The sequence below is a fragment of the Canis lupus genome, chromosome 7, assembly GCF_003254725.2.
Source record: "Canis lupus dingo isolate Sandy chromosome 7, ASM325472v2, whole genome shotgun sequence".
NCBI lineage: Eukaryota > Metazoa > Chordata > Mammalia > Carnivora > Canidae > Canis > Canis lupus.
Window position 1 is genome coordinate 25,059,650 of NC_064249.1, and position 18,245 is coordinate 25,077,894.

At 42.1% G+C, this 18,245-nt stretch overlaps 1 protein-coding gene, 1 long non-coding RNA gene, 9 other non-coding genes and 1 pseudogene across 17 annotated transcripts in view; 11 read left to right on the forward strand and 1 right to left on the reverse strand.

The window, feature by feature from the left end:
* The window catches only part of ZBTB37 (zinc finger and BTB domain containing 37), a 29,055-nt gene extending 24,782 nt beyond the window's left edge, over positions 1-4,273 (reverse strand). For 2 of the 4 annotated variants that reach the window (XM_035718844.2, XM_035718846.1), the window contains exons 1-3: positions 3,636-3,736; positions 2,909-3,103; positions 778-1,737 (exon numbers count right to left, since the gene is read on the reverse strand). In XM_035718844.2, coding sequence (XP_035574737.1) covers positions 778-1,700 — 923 coding nt within the window. In that variant the 5' untranslated portion in view covers positions 1,701-1,737; positions 2,909-3,103; positions 3,636-3,736. Of the gene's footprint in view, positions 1-777; positions 1,738-2,908; positions 3,104-3,635; positions 3,737-4,138 lie in introns of those variants that run through there. The other 2 variants (XM_035718845.2, XM_025430264.3) reach the window with 2 other exon arrangements.
* On the forward strand, positions 3,082-7,639 carry LOC112648589 (uncharacterized). 4 transcript variants are annotated; one of them, XR_003129164.1, is made up of 13 exons: positions 3,082-3,096; positions 3,772-4,055; positions 4,656-4,709; positions 4,906-4,938; positions 5,130-5,170; positions 5,422-5,453; positions 5,777-5,819; positions 6,088-6,122; positions 6,219-6,246; positions 6,434-6,498; positions 7,120-7,151; positions 7,338-7,389; positions 7,572-7,639. It is a non-coding gene; the product is annotated as an uncharacterized LOC112648589 (long non-coding RNA). The 4 variants fall into 4 exon arrangements; XR_004817249.1 differs by lacking the exon at positions 3,082-3,096 and adding an exon at positions 3,343-3,357; XR_003129165.3 differs by lacking the exons at positions 3,082-3,096; positions 3,772-4,055 and adding an exon at positions 4,173-4,197.
* Positions 4,279-4,358, forward strand: LOC112648981 (small nucleolar RNA SNORD74). Its single transcript, XR_003129416.1, has one exon. It is a non-coding gene; the product is annotated as a small nucleolar RNA SNORD74 (small nucleolar RNA).
* Positions 4,770-4,831, forward strand: LOC112648993 (small nucleolar RNA SNORD75). The gene has a single exon (XR_003129428.1). It is a non-coding gene; the product is annotated as a small nucleolar RNA SNORD75 (small nucleolar RNA).
* Positions 5,274-5,342, forward strand: LOC112648991 (small nucleolar RNA SNORD77). Its single transcript, XR_003129426.1, has one exon. It is a non-coding gene; the product is annotated as a small nucleolar RNA SNORD77 (small nucleolar RNA).
* Positions 5,646-5,707, forward strand: LOC112648982 (small nucleolar RNA SNORD44). The gene has a single exon (XR_003129417.1). It is a non-coding gene; the product is annotated as a small nucleolar RNA SNORD44 (small nucleolar RNA).
* LOC112648992 (small nucleolar RNA SNORD78) lies at positions 5,952-6,016 on the forward strand. Its single transcript, XR_003129427.1, has one exon. It is a non-coding gene; the product is annotated as a small nucleolar RNA SNORD78 (small nucleolar RNA).
* On the forward strand, positions 6,292-6,368 carry LOC112648976 (small nucleolar RNA SNORD79). Its single transcript, XR_003129411.1, has one exon. It is a non-coding gene; the product is annotated as a small nucleolar RNA SNORD79 (small nucleolar RNA).
* On the forward strand, positions 6,543-6,622 carry LOC112648983 (small nucleolar RNA snR60/Z15/Z230/Z193/J17). Its single transcript, XR_003129418.1, has one exon. It is a non-coding gene; the product is annotated as a small nucleolar RNA snR60/Z15/Z230/Z193/J17 (small nucleolar RNA).
* Positions 7,190-7,267, forward strand: LOC112648978 (small nucleolar RNA SNORD47). Its single transcript, XR_003129413.1, has one exon. It is a non-coding gene; the product is annotated as a small nucleolar RNA SNORD47 (small nucleolar RNA).
* On the forward strand, positions 7,426-7,502 carry LOC112648972 (small nucleolar RNA SNORD81). Its single transcript, XR_003129407.1, has one exon. It is a non-coding gene; the product is annotated as a small nucleolar RNA SNORD81 (small nucleolar RNA).
* Positions 7,640-11,894: 4,255 nt separating the features above from the next.
* Positions 11,895-16,778, forward strand: LOC112647920 (60S ribosomal protein L34-like; annotated as a pseudogene).
* The last annotated feature ends 1,467 nt before the right edge of the window (positions 16,779-18,245 follow it).

The window sequence follows — 18,245 nt, forward strand, 5'->3', positions numbered from 1 at the left end:
AAAAAACCAATCTTACCAATCTAAGTTGGTAATATTTCTTTCAACTTTCAACTAACTTAGATTAAAATTATTGCTACTTCCACCAAAAAAGAAATGTTCCAACAATTGCAACACATTAGACAAAGAAAAGTGAGGCATGGGGCATTAACAGCACTGGTGAAAAAAAAAAAAAAGACTGTCAGGCTTGTGGTGCCAGCAGTCATTCATGAAAGAAAACAGGAAAGATATTATCAGATGACAAACAGGGGGTGGGGGTGCGGGGACATCAAAAATGCTTTTCTTTGGAATTACTGTGATTACATTAAAAAGAACAATCACCACTGGGTACCATACTACTTCTAATTTGGCAGGTGGGGGCAAAGGAAAGTAAACAGTGTTACAAAGGAAAGTAAAAGTCCCCAAGGCCACCTACCTGAGTGATAACATACCAAGGAAGGGCAAAGATGCCAGGCTCCCAGCTGCTGATCAGCTCCCTGCCTGGAAATCCGAGGAGGCCCTGGCAATTACTGATGCTAGTATGGCTGCAGCTGCTATTCTGATTCACAGAAGTGTCTAACTTTACCATAGTTCTCACAACACTGTGAATACTTCAGGACTAGGAGCTTCCTGCTTTAAAAAAATAAGAATGCAAGCCTTTTGGCACACTGCCAGTTTCCCCAACATCAACTTACTTTGGCTAAGAGCATCAAGTAAGAAGATGCGCTCTGTATCACAGAGGGTCTGCTTCAGTGATGTCTGCACAACAGCCATCAGATGAGCAGAGAAAATAAAACTTACCTGTCAATTTCACTGCTTGTTGGCCGAGCCACCTTGGCTCCTGAAGATCCTAAAGTATAAGTTTCCTGTCCCACAGAACTGTGGCCGGTGGTGTCAATCACCATGGCTGTGACTTCCTCTGCACTACTCCCATCTTCTCCGGAAGGCTGATTCTCAGGCCCGAGCCACTCCTCCAGGTTCTCAGTTTTGATGTGTACTGCTCCAAGAACCCTGACTTCATCATCACTCCGGGCCCCGCGGTCTGCTACTCCCGTCTCCACGTACCATTGTCCTGCTCGGTTGATTCGGAGGATGGGCTCCCGGCTCTCTACGTCTGAGCTCTGTTCAATTATCTGAGGGCTGGTGGACTCCTCAGGGGGACTGAGCTCCCGGATGTCCAACACAGCACTGACCTGACCTCGCCGGTTTCCCTTGGTGGTATTATGTCGTGGGCTCAGGGAACGGCTCAGATTCGGGGTAACCCTGTGCGATTCTGGAGGTCTTTCTGGATGCTTTGTCCTCGTTTGACTTAATTCTGCTTCTACCTCTGCCACATTGATTTTGAAATGAATACCCTCCAGGATCTGTGTACATTTGTCTATAATATGCTGCATCTGCAGAAAACTGGCAGCTGTCAGGTAGCTGATGATATCTGCCAGCTGCAGGCAAATCCGCCCTGTATAGCAGAAAGAAAGGAGCTGTTCAAAAACAGTAGGGTTCTTGATGACTGAAATGGAGACAGTACTCATCTCATTCAAGGACATGTGATCCCGGAAATAGGGTGAGCTGGCAGCCAGTACCACTTTGTGGGCCCGAAAAGCTTGTCCTTGCACATTAACCACAATATCACAGAGGCGGCCCTGCATGCGCAGCTGGTTTAGATGGCTCAGAACAGAGTTGCTGAAGTCGGGGATCTCCAGTTGTATGTTCCCACCTTTCTCCATGGTCGTGCCTGAGGGTGTAGGCAGACATTCAACCCTGCTGAAAGAGGAAACCATATTCATCGATAGTTAGAATTTCATTCCTCTCATGCTTTCCAATTCAAAGGTATATACAAATATTTTGGGGTAAAATTTCAAATCTCCAAGTAAAAAGAGATAACTTTCCTTACATTTAATACAGATAAGAAGTACCAACAGGTTTTCTAGTTCTGGTTTCAGAGCAAGATACCCTTAAAACCAAAATGTGATTGCTAGACTTGTGTCAACTCGAGTTATGTCCATACTTCCCTTACTAAGAAGCTATGCAACATCAAAACAGAAGTTCAACAAAACAGAAGGGGCAAAAGCAGTTGTGACAGCTTTTTTTTCCCTTTTTCTTTGATCATAAAGTATTTGCACACTGCACATAAAATCCTGCGACAACTTTTCACTGGAGGAGAAAGCAATAAGCTCTTCTAATGAATGCAATTACCCACAAATGGGATGATTAGGTATCCCTCTTGTTAATACTTTACTACACACTGTGTACGTTATGTTTATTATTTAAATGGTGACTAATAGCCCACATAAATATAAGCCATTATTTCTAAGCTTCAGAGTCAGAGCCCCCACCAAAAACAAAGGCTTTGGGTTTAGGGCTCCTAAGCAAACTCTAGATTAGGAAACTTGCCACAGCTGTGTCAGAACTCAGTGACGCTGCAGAGAACTTGAAAAAGTTGACTCTCAGAATTAGGAAAGAGTACCAAAAAAAAAAAAAAAAAAAAAGAATTAGGAAAGAGTAGGTAAACCTACTTCTACCTAAACTCAAAGTTGGGAATTTCAGGGTGGTGATGATACTGATTCTGAAATTTAATTCCCCAAAACTGGTAAAAAAAAAAAAAAAAAAAAAGAAAAAAAGAAAAAAAAAGTGTTTACTAAGTATTGCCAATATGTTTACATTAAAAGATTTTTAAGAAATAGCTGAAACACTATGCGGGTAACCGCATCCAGTACCCTTCAATGGTTGAAGGTAGTTTGTATAAATCTCAACAGGAAGACACTGCCTTGAGCCCAATGTTTCCATTTCTCTGTAACTTTATAAGACATTACGTAGTTATCTAAGATCTAAAATCCTGAGAAGCTCACAGTATTGCCCCACATTTACAACACACTTATCAGTAAATAGGGAAGTGTATACACTGCTTTTAAGAACCAACTTTAGCCAATCTGACCTTTTTCCAAAGCGTTTTTGTTTGTTTTGAAACTTTTAATCCAATAAGAGCCTCTGTCGATGCCATCATGAATTCAGATGTGTTTATTTTGGAGCCTACACCAGCGCCTTTTTTGTTTGCTCTTCCCGGCAATTCCCCAGTGAGGAGGAAGCCCCTGGAGTAAGGTCTTTACCGTCGGCACTGGAAGGGTGAGAGCTGCAAGAGGGAGAACCGGGAACGCCATGGGGTTGGCCACTCCGGTATTTGAGTGGCTTCAGTCTGCGTTAGGAAGCGTGGGTAGCGGGGAACTGGCGGAAGGGCGATATGTCACCGAGGAGCGGGGGAGGAGAGGGGTGCAAGGCGTGAGGCTGGGGAGCTAGCCTTCAGGTGAGGGCAGGGCACCGGGAAGGGGGCGGCGCCCGGGACCCCGTCCAGGCGGCAAGCGGAGGCGGGCGCGGAGCTGCCCAGAGGTGGGTGTGTGTGTCTGGGTGTGTCCGGGCTGCGGTGGGGGAGGGGGCCGCCCATCCCGGGGTCCTGAGGGAGGGGCCCGGCGAGGGGGCGGGTCCGGCAGCTCAGCCCGGCCCGGGGCCAAGGGGGTGGAAGGTCTCCCGTGCCTTGAGGGTGGGGTGAAGGGGAGTGGCCGAACGCCCCAGGAGCGGGCTGCGGCGGAGCCCGGACGAGGCGGCCCCGGGGCAGGGCAGCGGGACCGGAGTGCGGGGCCCGAGCCCAGGCAAGGAGCAGCACCTACCTCCGGGGGTGGAAATGGGCCGGAATGGGCCGGAACACCGTCCCGGAAGTGAAACCCCCCACCCCCTCCCCCGGAGCGGGCGACGTGCCGGAAGGAAATCACTCACCCTTACACCGCCCCCCTCCCCCTCCCCCAGCGCTTTCCGTCCCTCGCGCCCCCTCCCCTCTCTTCCTTCTCAGGCGGCCGGAGGGCGGGAGCATGGAGTCACGCGGGCGGTCGCGTCGCCGCCCACAACGGCGAGGCGGGGCGGGGCCAAAGGGGAGGTGTGGCTGGAGGAGGAGGAAGAGCTGAAGGGAGGAGATGGGGAGGAGCTGAAGCCGGCGCTGGCGGAGACGGTGCGTCATGACGTCAGGAGAAGCGTCCTTATATACCGGCGCTTGGACGCCATCTCGGTCTTTTGAGGCTAGGAGGCGGCTTTGGGTACGTATGTGTTCTTTTTGTTTAATAGCTTCTTGGCTATAAAAGCCCCCCCCCCCCCCCAAGCTCTTGGCAATTGAAGGCACCTTAACCTGGTACTTTTAGGCTGGTCGCGAGCCTTTGCAGGAGTCACAAGATGAAGATGGTAAACGATTGCGCGTTGGGTGCGGCCCAGACTCAACGACGCGGGTTGTTGGGGCTGAATGCGAAAAACCCGTGGGCTCGCGTTTCCTGCCTGTGATGAAGCCTGTGTTGGTAGGGACATCTGAGACTGTTGATGAATGCCAACGGCTCTGATGGCGGCGCTTGCCGGGTCCCCGAGTGGGCCTTCGTTAGTGGCCTCGGCCCGGGCCTCCTGCGGCCTCGCCGGGGAAGGCGGGCGGTGGCGCTAGTCCACGTGGTTCTCAGCGGCTGCGGTCCGCGGTGCGCCGTTAACGTCAGTGCCTCCCAGCCTTTGTGCGGTGCTTTCTGTCTAGGCTGTTCAGTGCATGCACCCTTTATAGTCCTGAAATTATGGTTGAACGACCTGATTCAAAACGACATGCTTAGGCTTCAACTTAGAACAAAATGACTTACCTTAAAATCCTAACCTTTTTTTTCTAGGAATGGTGCTAGGCGCGAGTGCAGTGCGGCTTTTGATGGCTCCTGATGGAAAAGGTAAGAAACGGGTAGATGCAGTGGTAGAAATCTGATCTGCTTGGAGGTGGTATTTTGTTTAGCCTGTGATGGTTTAAGAGTAGTGGACAGAAGGGATTTCTGAAAAGTTTTACTCTGAGGCTGAAATACCCAGAACGTTGATAATTAACTTGGCTGCGCCGCGTGTTTCATTGGATTTTCTTTGTCTGTTTTCTAGTTCTGTGCCAAAGGGGTGGAAGTGGCTGCCAAGGTAAGTTAACAGATTTTCGCACACGGGGAGCTTGGCTTGAAAGTGCTGCAATGATGACATTTTATTTGCTACTCTTGACTGTGAGAATGACGAGAATTATTACCACCGTTAAACTAACTGAGGCACCCAAAATGGTGATTTAAAGAATTTAGAGATTACAGCTAAGTTTACATGAAGCTGTTTCTTCCTAGATCCAAAGCTCAAGTTTCACATCCTAGCCATGGGCAAACAGGTGAGAAACCTCTTAAGTAGTCTATAATTTACCCGGTACTTTGCTGCTGTGAACTTCTGTATTCTGGTATTTGTATTGAATGCTTGGGGAACCTGAAAAACAGATACTTATGATGGTTGCATAGTTCAGCAGATTGGATCATGAAGAGAGACACCATTTGTCTGATGTATCTGAGTGGATAGTAAAACTGGGTTTGGTATGAAATAGCACAAGCAAAATGCGACTAAACCAATTTCTCTACTTTTTCATAGGCATTCAACAGAATTAGCTGGAAGTTGAAAGGGTGAGTAAAATTATAGTTCAACTAAACATTGGTAACAGGGCAAACATGACAAAGCATGCCACTGATGGCTTTTCAGAGTCTTCTGCACAGAAAGCATTCCTACCATGGAATGCTTGGATTGCTTACTGCATTAAGTGGCCAGATCCTTGTCCTGTTACCGTGAGTTAGGACTCTGTCATTTGTAAAAAGCAGCCTGTATGATGATAAGCAAATACTGACTGAACATGAAGGTCTTAATTAGCTCTACCTGACATCAGGCATTTTTTGGATTTGTGGGGAGGAAATTCATCTTTTGCCCTTTGCTAACTATATTTATTTTTTAGGTGAACTTGAGCCTTTGACCTGTCTGCACCAACTATTTTTGGGGTAAGTGTTAAACATCTGAGTATGTCCAGTATTTACCGTGAAAGCTGAAATAGAATGCTAAACTACTAAGTTAACTAGTTTTCTACATCTGGTTAGTAAATGCATCCTGAGGATGCTTTGAGAACGGGGTTTTTGAAATGATGTTGATCAAATGTCTGACCTGAAATGACCATGTAGACAAATTTAACACTGAAGAACCCTGTGACAAAAACTTTAGAAAAATTCAGGATAATTAACATTTTAATGAAATGTCTTGTTTCCTTTCTAGCTTACAGACCACTATCATGGATGGCTTGCTTGGGGGTAAGACCTAAAAACTCTGGTTTCCGAACTCGGGTCTGTATTTCTGTAATGTGCTTTCTGGGTATTGTGAAGTGTGTCTAAAATATTTTTTGTTAGGTGCTGATTTTAAAGACCTCGTATAAAGGTATGTATTCTATTATTACTACTCCTATTTGATTACTAAGTAAAATGCTGTTAGTGATGATTTTTGAAATAGATGGGAATCTCTCTGAAAAAGAGTGAAGATTTTTAAAAACTGAAACAGTATTGGGAAAGCTTGAAAAACCTACTGTTAATATTACTTATTAATAAATTTGACTAAATTTCTGCAGGTGTGAAGAGTTTTGAGGCCAGCTTACAAGACCTGGGAACATAGGAGTTTAATAAGTAAGCCATGGTATGGAAATCTCAAGTTTGGTTTCTACATGTAGTGACTTAAAGCCGATACGATGATGAAGCCATAGTTCAGCTGACTAGCAGTGATGAGCAAAATTGTCTTTCGCTCCTATCTGACGTATCGGCTGCAGCAATCCTATCCATAGCTGTGAAAAGGAAAATTAGTCATTCTACCACAGAAGATACGGGTTTTGAATACTATAGTGGCTCATGCACAAATGTTCTGATTTTAAGGATTCACAACTTGAGAAACATCGTTTTTGCAAGGTATTTTATGGCATTTGAATGCCAGAGTGAGTTAATATCATTTTCAAGAGCAGTTTCAGTATTCCTAGCAAAATTGAATGTAGGATTTCTAAATACTGTCTTCACACCTCACTGTCCACATTCACCAGAGTGAGGATTTTGCTACAATTATGAATCTATAATAGACAATTACCACCCACATCCATAGTTTACATTAGGATTACTCGTAGTGTTCTATGATAAGGGTTTGAACAGCATATACTTAAACTATTAATGTGTGGAATAGGTTTGCCGCTCTAGATGTTCTTAGTTACAAATGGGGAAAATTAAGTAGTATGAATTTTAAATAAAAGGCCTTTTTTCCTTTTTCAAACAGGCAGACCAGTCAACCTGAAGATTTAGAGAGAGGTAAGTTGGTTTCTCATCCCTCTGATAGATTAGAATGTAACCAGTGATGTAGTGATTCTGCCAAATGAAATAGAATGATATCACTCATAAAACCGTTCCATTTTGATTCTGAGGTTACTTCATTAGCAAGCATCACATAGGGTGTGGGTTTTAAAACCAAGATTAACCTGCAATCCTTGCTTGTAGGGCATTTACAAGAGCAGCAATGCAGTTATGAGAACATCTTACCAGCTAAAGGGTAAGGCTTGAAAATATCAGTACTTTTGTCCTATTCCAGAATACATGATGATCTCATTGCAACTTGAACTCTCTCACTGATCATTTGATGATTTTAAAAGATCTGATATTCTGTGTACTCAAAATATTAGAATTGAAACTTAGAAAGAAATGTGAGTAAAAATGGCTTCTTTGTCCTTGCAGGTACCCGAATGGATGCTCATGGGATAGAAGATCATACTTTCAATTTCAATAAATTTTTATAAACCATCTGTTCAACTGTGCTTATTATTTCAATTTCATGGGATGGAGGGGAAATAGGACATCTTTGTAGTTTAAGACCCTGTGACCTTAGTTTTTTTTTTTTTTTTTCTTAACAAAATGAGACCTTTCCACATAATTTAGAAAATGTCTTGGGCTTGAAAATACAAATTTGCAGAGGAATATACTATAGCCTTTTCGTTTAAAACACTTGATTTAGAATAGTGATATGATTGAAAGATGAGCTATATATTTTGCAGAAATATTCTAGAGCTGAATGGAATCTCTGTCCAAGAAATACTTGACATTAAGCACCATAATGATGGCTCTTTTGATAGTGTCCATACATGGTATAATGGAAGCAATTCAGTTATCTTCTCCCCATAACATAATTGAAAGCCCCCAAATTGTGTAGATTATAAGAATGTAGGGAGTACTGTGGTTCTACCAATATCCTTTATAAAGTAGGTATTTTGTAGGAGTGCTAATTTGGTAAATGAAAACTGGGGTTTTGGCCATTAATGAATGCATACAGAAGGTAACAAGCCTCATAAAAACATGCCAACCAAATTGCAGCTCACATTTAATGCTTAAAGGGGGTGGGGTAGAACATTTGGGTTTGCAATTTATCTTAGGACTTCACCTACTTAGGATAGTTTTAAGACCGGATACTCCAAAATCATTCTGGACTTTTGTGCTAAAGGATTTTTTTTTTTTTTTTTCTAAAGGATTTTTAAGACCCAGGCAGAGGGAGAAGCAGGCTCCCTGTGAGGAGCCTAATGGGCTTGATCCCAGGACCCCTGGATTTGAGCCAAAGGCAGACGGCCCAACCACTGAACCACCCAGGTGACCCATTCAGGATTAAATGCTCACTCCAAATTAACATTGGGGTCTGAGTTTTGATGCTTTGAGTAAGAAAATTGGGTTTTGAATTCTTGCCACACTGACCTCCGCACTTGAGAGAGTACATGTGTTTTACTTGGGAGTTCTTGGTGCCTTCATGTACAGGCTGTGAGGCCCTATGTAAAGTATGTACTGCCACCTGGCTCCAGCACTATACCACCTGTGGTGATCATTATTGCCATTATATGTCCCTGTTTTCCCCTAGAATGTGGACTCCATCAAAGGGTCTTAAGTCTATTCTGTTAGACTATTTCCAAAGTTGTTACCAATAGGCAGTTGACATTTGGAGAAAGTGAATCAACTGCAGATGGGATTAGCTCAATCTCAGAATTTGTGACTGGGTGCCAAAGGTCCTGACAAATTACGCAGTCTCTTTCATGATGGTCTATAGCCTGGATGGTGAATTTGTGGCTGATTGAAAAACTGCAGAAGGGATATCTCTAGTGTCCTGGAAGCACAAATCCTGTTTAATAAAACCTGAGTGAGGCAAGAGAAATAGTTTTTGAATGTTTATAATGACAGCAATTTACTCCATTTTACAGATAACCTTAGGATAAGAAAGTTAACATTGCACAGGTTATAAATGGCAGTATCAGAATATACTGTATCACCATTGTAATGGGCAGAATTAGTACCCTGAAGGATAATTCTACTTTGGAGGGCCAAAACCACTAGAACCTACAGGCGGGAATATTAAAGGTCTTGGCGTTTGGTCTGAAAAGTCCCAGTGTGTACCTAGAACCAGCATAGCTGACTTGAGGGAAGATTGGGAAAGACTTCGGAGCTTTATGGAACACAGACGGGGTTATCCAAAAGTGGGGCTGGGCTGATTTAAAAAAATGAAAACCCTAAAGTGATTTAAGCTCCTGGCACTGAGTGGGGAGCTTGGACTACAAAAATTACAAGGTGCTCTCCAATCCTTGGAACCTGTAATCTAACTTGTCGCACATACGTTTATACACCGATGGAGGTGAGGGATGGGTGTGTAGGATACTGTTCTGTTGCCAGGAACTCCAGTTTGAATAACTGGTTTCCACATTTATTCTTTCAATATGTGATTTGGCCCCCTGGAAAATTACACCCATTACTAAGTGAAAGCACATGTAAATTGTTTTCGTTGAGCATAATGGAAATAACCCATTAGTTGACCCCAGTCTACCAGAAGGCCAACAAATGGCAATTCTAGTTTAGTATGTCATCTGTTTTACTAATTGTCTTGCTAGGCGTACAAAGATTCTCCATGTAATTATGTTCTCAAGCTGGATTCCAGAATTCAAAACGAGTGCTTAATTAGCCTCCAAATGTCACAGCTTCTAAGGTAGATAAATGGACTTTTCAAGCTGTACATGTATGTATTTTAAAAGGATCTTCATGCTCTTGAAAATCCCTGAGCTTGGAAAGGATAAACTTTATTTCCTTCTCTTTTACTCCTGGTGTTAAGCCAGGGGAAGTGTTGGTGTTTTGTGCTGCACAGATGATAAAGCTCATTGGACTTGGGTTTAACGTTACTTTAAGTGACCTATTCATCTCAAGCCATCCCAGCATGGGGCCCAAGGTGGAGCCTGAACACACACAACCCTGAGATCACAACCTGAACTGAGGTCAACAGTAAGCTGCTTAAGTGACTGAGCCACCCAGGTGCCCCCAAGTCAGTGCTAGCAGAAACAGACCCATACATACAGAGAACAAACTGATGGTTGCCAGAGTGGAGGGATGGGCAAAATGAGTGAAGAAGAGTGGGAGGTACAGGCTTCCAGCTGTGGAATGAATGAGTCACAGGGATGAAAGGTTATAGTGGAGGGGTATCATCAGTGATCTTGGAATAGTATCCTATGGTAATAGATGGTAGATACACTTATGGTGAGCATACTGCAACATACAGAGAAATTGGATTACTATGTTGTACACCTGAAACTAATATAACACTGTGTGTCAACTGTACTTCATTAAAAGAATTTCTTTTGGGGCAGCCTGGGTGGCTCAGCGGTTTAGTACCTGCCTTCGGCCCAGGTTGGATCCTGGAGACCCGGCATGGAGTCCTACGTCAGGCTCCTTGCATGGAGCCTGCTTCTCCCTCTGTGTCTCTGTCTCTCATGAATAAGTAAATAAAATCTTTTTAAAAAAATTTAAAAAATTTATTTACTTGAGAGAGCATGAACCTCAGAGATTGGGAAGGAGCACAGAGGGAGAGGGAGAAGCAGACTCCCTACTGAGCAGGGAGCCCAATGCGGGGCTCGATCCCAGGACCCTGAGATCATGACCTGAACCGAAGGCAGCTGCTTAACAGATTGAACCACCCAGGGCTGCCACTAATTTTTTTTTTTTGAACACAAAAAAATTAAAATGTAAAGAAGTAAAAAGGTTAATACTTGCTAAGACTTACACTACCATCAGCAGCAAGCTGCCAGCATTTGAGAGAGTAGAGTATCTGCTTTAAGGAGGCCTTCCCTGTTGGTGAGGTCTGTCTCAGGATCTCTTCTGTGCATGGCTTCATCTAACCCCACCACGCCATGTCAATATGATCTGTTTGTGTGTCTGGTCTCTACCAGGCAAAAAACTCCATCAAGTCAAGATAGGAACTACAATCTATTCATCATCATGATGCCCCCCTCCCAATTCCCCCAGAGCTTGGCCTGTAATGATCATTCATTCACTTAATTCACTCAAAAGATGTTTATTGAACATCTATTATACCAAGTAGTGCTGGGAATAGATACTGCAAAAACAAAACAAAAACAAAAACGAAACAAAAAAACCCCACAAAAATAAAATCCCTCATGGAGCTGACATTCTATTGGGCAAATAAAATCCAGCATGAAAAAAATAAAATAAAATCCCTCATGGAGCTTACATTCTATTGGGCAAATAAAATCCAGCATGCCAGATAATGTGATTAACACCACAGAGTAAAAATAAAGCAGGGAAAGGAGGGCAGAACATGCTGGTGGGTGGCAGGAGCTCATCTGAATAAGGTTGAATATGGTCGTCAGGGAAATCTTCACCAAAAAGGCAGTACATGAGTAAAGGCATGCGGGTATTAGGAAGTGAACAATTATCTGGAGGAAAACTGCTAGGTGACAGCTAGGACAAAGGCCTGGACGTGGGCTCATGCCTGGTGAACACCAGAAAAAGCAAGGACATCAGTGTGGATGGGGCAGAGGGAGCTCAGGGGAGATGGTCAGCAGGTAGCAAGTGGCAGGTTATGGAGGGCTTTGGAGGCCACTGTAAGGACTCCAGCTTTTCTCTAGGATGGGAAACCACTGGAAGGTTTTGAGCAGAGGAGTGATCTGGCCCTACAGACAGATGGTTGAGGGGGTCTAACAATCTAACAAGCAAGATTGTTACAAGCTTTTGCCGTGGAAGATGGTCACCCAAACCAGGGTGCTGGCCTGGAGGTACAAAAAAGTATCAGATGCTGGCTATACTTGGAAGGTAGGGCTGGCTGACAGACATTTGAGACAAACAAGTTTCTCCAGATTCACTTTCTTGTTCTGACCATAAATCTAAGGAACTATTACATGTTTCCAGGATGACCTTGAAATGTCTAGGAAAAGAAATGTCACATGATATTAAAGCTACCTTTGTGTGGCACTTAACAACATCCAGGGACATATGGCAGGGACTCTACTAGGCACTTTCATATAAAACACCTGAGGAAAGGACTGTGCCACTGTGTAAGGCAGAACAAAGGCTTTAAAATTATTATATTACTTCCAGACTCATGTAACTGTGGCGCTAACACAATATGGCCTTATCCATTTTTAGAGTATAGGTACCAGGTAGCATGGTGGGAAAGACTGGCACTATTTATTTATTTATTTATTTATTTATTTATTTATTCATTCATTCATTCATTCATTCATTCATTCATGATATTGCATACAACCAAAGGCTTCCTCAGGCCCCCCTGTAATTCCTTATGCCTTCCCATCTCCCCATCCCCAGGTGACAGCTGATCAACTCTATTTCTATAGATTAGCTTGTTTCTAGAGTTTTATATTAATTGAACAATAAAGAATGTATTTTTCCTCCTTTGATGATTGGAATTGAATTTAATCTATTAACACTTTAGGAAGAGCTGATAGCTATATTGCACCTTTAAATTCACAAATATGGTGCCTCACTTTTTCTGGGTTTTTTTGCCTTCTCTTTTCCTTTCTTCCTTCCACCTTCCTTCTATTTCTTTTATTTCCTTTTTTTTTCATGCATGCCTTATTTTTATATTTCAAATTGTTTCTTCTTTTTTTCCTTTTCATTCTTTTCTTTGGAAGTTAAATACTCTAGTTCTATTCTTTTAGTGGTTATCTCAGGCATTTTATTTATTTTTAAAGATTTTATTTCTTTATTCATGAGAGACAGAGAGTGAGAGAGGCAGAGACACGGGCAGAAGGAGGAGCAGGCTCCATGCAGGGAGCCAGATGTGGGACTCGAGCCCGGGACTCCAGGATCACACCCTGAGCTGAAGGCAGACACTTCACTGCTGAGCCACCCAGGCACCCCTTACCTCAGGCATTTTATTTTTATTTTTATTTTTTTTTAAAGATTTATTTTTATTTATTTATGATAGACATGGAGAGAGAGAGAGAGAGAGGCAGAGACACAGGCAGAGGGAGAAGCAGGCTCCATGCTGGGAGCCTGACGCGGGACTCGATCCCGGGACTCCAGGACCGCGCCCTGGGCCAAAGGCAGGCATGAAACCGCTGAGCCACCCAGGGATCCCCCTACCTCAGGCATTTTAATGTAAACATTTAAAGTCTAAAGTAAAAAAATAAATAAATAAATAAATAAAAATAAAAAAAAAATAAAGTCTAAAGTAGGGGCGCCTAGGTGGCTCAGTGGTTGAACATCTGCCTTTGGCTCAGGGTGTGATCCCGGGGTCCCAGGGTCGAGTCCTACATTGGGCTTTCTGCATGGAGCCTGCTTCTTCCACACAATATTTGCAACATTTGAGACATTCTTTTTTTTTTTTTTTTTTTTCATTTGAGACATTCTTATGCTAAGAAATTGTTGCTTCTGAAAATCCATTTTGACTGGGCTTCCTGTATTTTAATTTGCAAAATCAGGCAGCCCTACTTGTGGATTATTTTTGCTTCTTCCTAAAGTGCCTTTAGAAATTCCCTTAGAGGGGCACCTGGGTGGCCCAGCGGGTTGAGCAGCTGCTCAGGTCATGATTCCAGGTTCGATCCCGGGTCTCCAGGATCGCGCCCTGGGCCAAAGGCAGGCGCTAAACCGCTGCGCCACCCAGGGATCCCAAGGTATAAATTTTAAACTGCTTTATAGTACTTGAGATTTGTTTGCTTTCCTCAATTTCTTTCAATTATTAAATTCTGTCATCATTTTTTCAAATAATTCCTGTCTCCAATTTCTTCTATTTTTCATTTTGGCATTCTGATTAGACATACTTAGTCCTTTTTACTCTATCCTTTAATTTTTTCTAACTCCCTTTTGTATTTTCCATAATTTTCTGCGCTTTTTGAATAATTTCTTCAGGTTTATCTTTTGGCTCATTAATTCTTTTGTCGGTTTTTTTTTTAAATTTTTAAATTTTTTTTAAAGATTTGTTTATGATAGAGAGAGAGAGGGGCAGAGACACAGGAGGAGGGAGAAGCAGGCTCCATGCCGGGAGCCCGATGTGGGACTCAATCCCAGGACTCCAGGATCGCGCCCTGGGCCAAAGGCAGGCGCTAAACCGCTGAGCCACCCAGGGATCCCCGTCAGCTGTCTTTTTAATTCATCTATTGAATGTTAATAATTATATCTATTTTTAAAAAAATATTTATGTACTTGAAAGAGAGCAAGTGAGAGAGACAGAGTGAGACAGCATGAGTGAGAGGTAGAGGCAGAAGGGGAGGGAGAAGCAGACTCCACACTGAGCAGGAAGCCAGACTCTGGAGTTGATTCTAAGACTCCAGGATCATGACCTGAGAAGGCAGACGCTTAACTGTCTGAGCTACCCAGGTGTCCCTATATGTAATGCTCTTTATTCCCCTCTAAATTTGCCTATTTTTATCATTTCTTATACCCTACTCACAAATTTAATTCTCTATTTCTATAAATATCATATATGGTTTGTTGTCAGGCTCCGATAGTACCAATACATTAAATATTTGCAAATCTGATTCTGTTTGTGTGTCTACAGATCATGTCTTAATAGCAGCTTGTTTCCTTGAGTGTTTTGTGATAAAAAGAATTGGGAGATTATGTTCCTTGGAACTTTATCTTCAGAAATTCTTTGAGAACTGGGCTTAAGTGGTTTTCTTTTGCATTTGCTTTTATCAACCTAGGAACACTATGAAGCTTAGCTTGGAAATTGTTCAAACCTCTGTTAAGTGTCAGCTTGTGGCTGTTAATGCTCAGAGCAGATTCCCCACCAACACCCCTCCCCCACCATCCCCCCCTCTTTCCCTGAGCTATTACCCAGAGCCAAAGCAAACAGAAAAATTTCTTCATCATCACCCTCTACTGAGGGGGTATCCTTTCAGGAACTTGTTTTACATGGGGATCTCTTATCTAAGTTCTCGACTTACACAGGAGGCAGTAGGCTTTGTTTGCCTATTTCTTCTCATGATCCATCAAAACCAAACCCCTAGGTCACACCAGATCAGCATTACCCCAGGACACTGACAACTTCAGCACCTAATTACATCAGTGTCCAGACATTTCTGGTCTCTAAGGAGTTCCCTTACTTTCTTACTAGTTTATTTATACATTTCAAAAGATTCAAAGAGGGGTGCCTGGATAGTTCAGTTGATTACATGACTGACTTTTGATTTCAGCTCAGGCTATGATCTCAGGGTCATGAGATCCCACGTCAGGCTCCGTGCTCAGCACAGCACCTGCTTGAGATTCTTCTCTCTCCCTCTGCCTCTCCCTCTAATTGTTCTTTCTCTCTCTAAATAAAATTAAAAAAAAAATAAAAAGATTCAAAGAAATATTTTATGTAGGAATTTTAGGTGTTCTGTACAAGAATTTCTAGGATAGTTACTCTACCATATTGCTAAAGTGAAGTCCTAAGCTACTATTGTTTAAATATTCAGTGATGTTATATGAATAGTAGTTGTGTGCCAAAATATTCATTTATAAACTTCCACTGCCTGAAATAGTATTCTAAAAACTGCCCCCAAAATCTAGTTTTCTAATTTTTTATATACTTTTTTATATATAAAACTTCTATGTATTCTTTGTATATGCTTTCTTGTTCCCTCTTATATAAAAGTGCCATTATCTGAATCAGAAAACTTTTTGAGGGATCCCTGGGTGGCGCAGCGGTTTGGCGCCTGCCTTTGGCCCAGGGTGCGATCCTGGAGACCTGGGATCGAATCCCACGTCGGGCTCCCGGTGCATGGGGCCTGCTTCTCCCCCTGCCTGTGTCTCTGCCTCATTCTCTCTATCACAAATAAATAAAAATTAAAAAAAATATATTTAAAAAAAAAAACTTTTTGAGAAGCATAAAGATTACAAATTTTGATATATTGCTCATCATTTTGGAATTTTACTTATTGAATCCTGACTTTGAATACACGTCATTTAAATATTTTGACAGAAGAGGACATACATGAGAAGCATTCCATCGTATAACAAAGTATGATTTTTTTTTCTAGAAAAATAACGTGCAGTGTTTTTTTTAAAGACATCTGAATCTTTTATTTTTTAAATAAAAAATTTACACCCAGTGTGGGGCTTGACCCTACAACCCTGAGATCAAGAGTCACACACTCCACTGACTGAGCCAGTCAGGTGCTCCAACAAGCTGAACTATGTGCTTTTTTCCATACAATAATCATTTTTGCTTAAAACAAGGCTAACAAGTTGAGATTATTCATATTTGGGTATTTGGCAGATATTTTCTAAAAAAACGAATAAGGCTCTTCCAGGGACAGCATCTGTAGGCGTTCAGAATAGTTCAGCGTTTGACATACCGTCATAGGCTGTCCTACAATACAGCCTCTAGCAAAACTACGCTGTCCCGGACCCCTGATAATAGAATCATTTACCTTTATACCAAGACGGTTGGGAAAGCACCATAGTCTGCATGTGGATGTGTCCAGGCCGACTTCGAGGAGTTTATGCCATGAGACCTAAAGTCCTTATGAGATTGTCTAAAATGAAAAAACACGTCAGCAGGGCCTATAGTGGTTCTATGTGTGCTGTGTTTGTGACAGGATCAAACATGCTTTCCTTTTTGAGGAGCAGAAAATCATTGTGAAAGTGTTGAAGGCACAAGCACAGAGTCAGAAAGCTAAATAAAAAGATGAAGCTTTATTAAGTAATAAAAAAAAATCAAAACAAACAAACGATAAGTTTGGGGGCACCTGGGTGGTATAGTTGGTTAAGTGTCTAATTGGTTTCGGCTCAGGTCATGATCTTGGGATTGTGAGATCAGGCCCCACAGCAGGCTCCCTGCTCAGCCTGGAAACTGCTTGGGATTCTCTCTTACTAAATAACTACATCTTGAAATAGAAAAAAAAAGAAAAAATGAGTAAGTTTGGAAAATAACTGACGGTCTTTCTTTGTTGGCAATGGGGAAATTCAAGCTTTCAAATGAAAAACAGAATTTTGGAAAGCTTGTACCGGTCACCATGCCCTTACGGCTTCTTCATACTTAAAGATTTGTGATGAGATCAGTGGTGATATTAATGTCACTTTTTAGATATTGTGTGCTGAAATATGTCAACATTTGGAAGACACGTATAACTCAGTGTACCAATATTTTCCAAATGATCAATGTGTGGTGTTACAAAAGCATGCATAAAAGTTGTATTCAAAATACAAGGTCAACCCAATGGTCTTTAGAAAAGTTTATCAATAGGATTTCAGATTCCACATTGCCACTAACCTTTAAGGAACCTGTCAAGCTTTTGTATAGTATCAAAGAAGAATACCCGTAATCATCAGGAAGGCTATTGAAATACTTCTCCCTTTTCCAACTTCACACTTATGTGAGGCCAGGTTTTCTTCATATATTTCAATGAAAACAACAACTCAGGTTTGTCCAACTCACACAAGCTCTTTCTACCAAGTACATTGTCTTAAATAGAGAAGACTGACTCAAATGTGCACTATTGCAGGACTTACATGTGTAACTCTTTACACAGCTGTCTCCTCTGATATTCTTACAATGTACTTGGTTATTTCTCATGTTACAAAGTAACTCACCTTCCTCAAAATAAGGGAAAAAAAAGTATCCTTAAGGCAGTATTTTTAGGATGGGTTATGCTTAAAAAACCAGTAGCAAGGAATGTGATCAGTGCTACAGAGTTCTGGTTCTTTGGAGAAGGGAATACTGGAGTAGTTGGATAGATGCATCATTTTATGCAGGGAAAGCCCAAGAGCATAAAGTGATCCCATCGTACTCATCATCTGACAATCTGTTCCCAAAAAGGAAATATTGTTCATAAGACAAAGCTCTCTTGAAGCTAATAAAAATAACTATTGACGTTGTAGCTGGCACTGGCTTACCATGTTTTTGAAACCTGAAACACAGGATAAATCTAAGTTTCTTAGGAACTTTCTTAGGAAAGTGGGGAAATAGGATTTGAAATAAACTCAGCGTCTGGTGTATGATCACACTGTGCCTTTCAAAGTCTTGGCTGTTTTATTTTCAACTTCATTAAGTAGTTCCTTAATTTTTGAGAAAAGACAATTTAAAATTTCACCCCCACTCATAAAGATTAAAATAGTGACTTTTCCTTGGATTTCAGAATAAGCATTTTG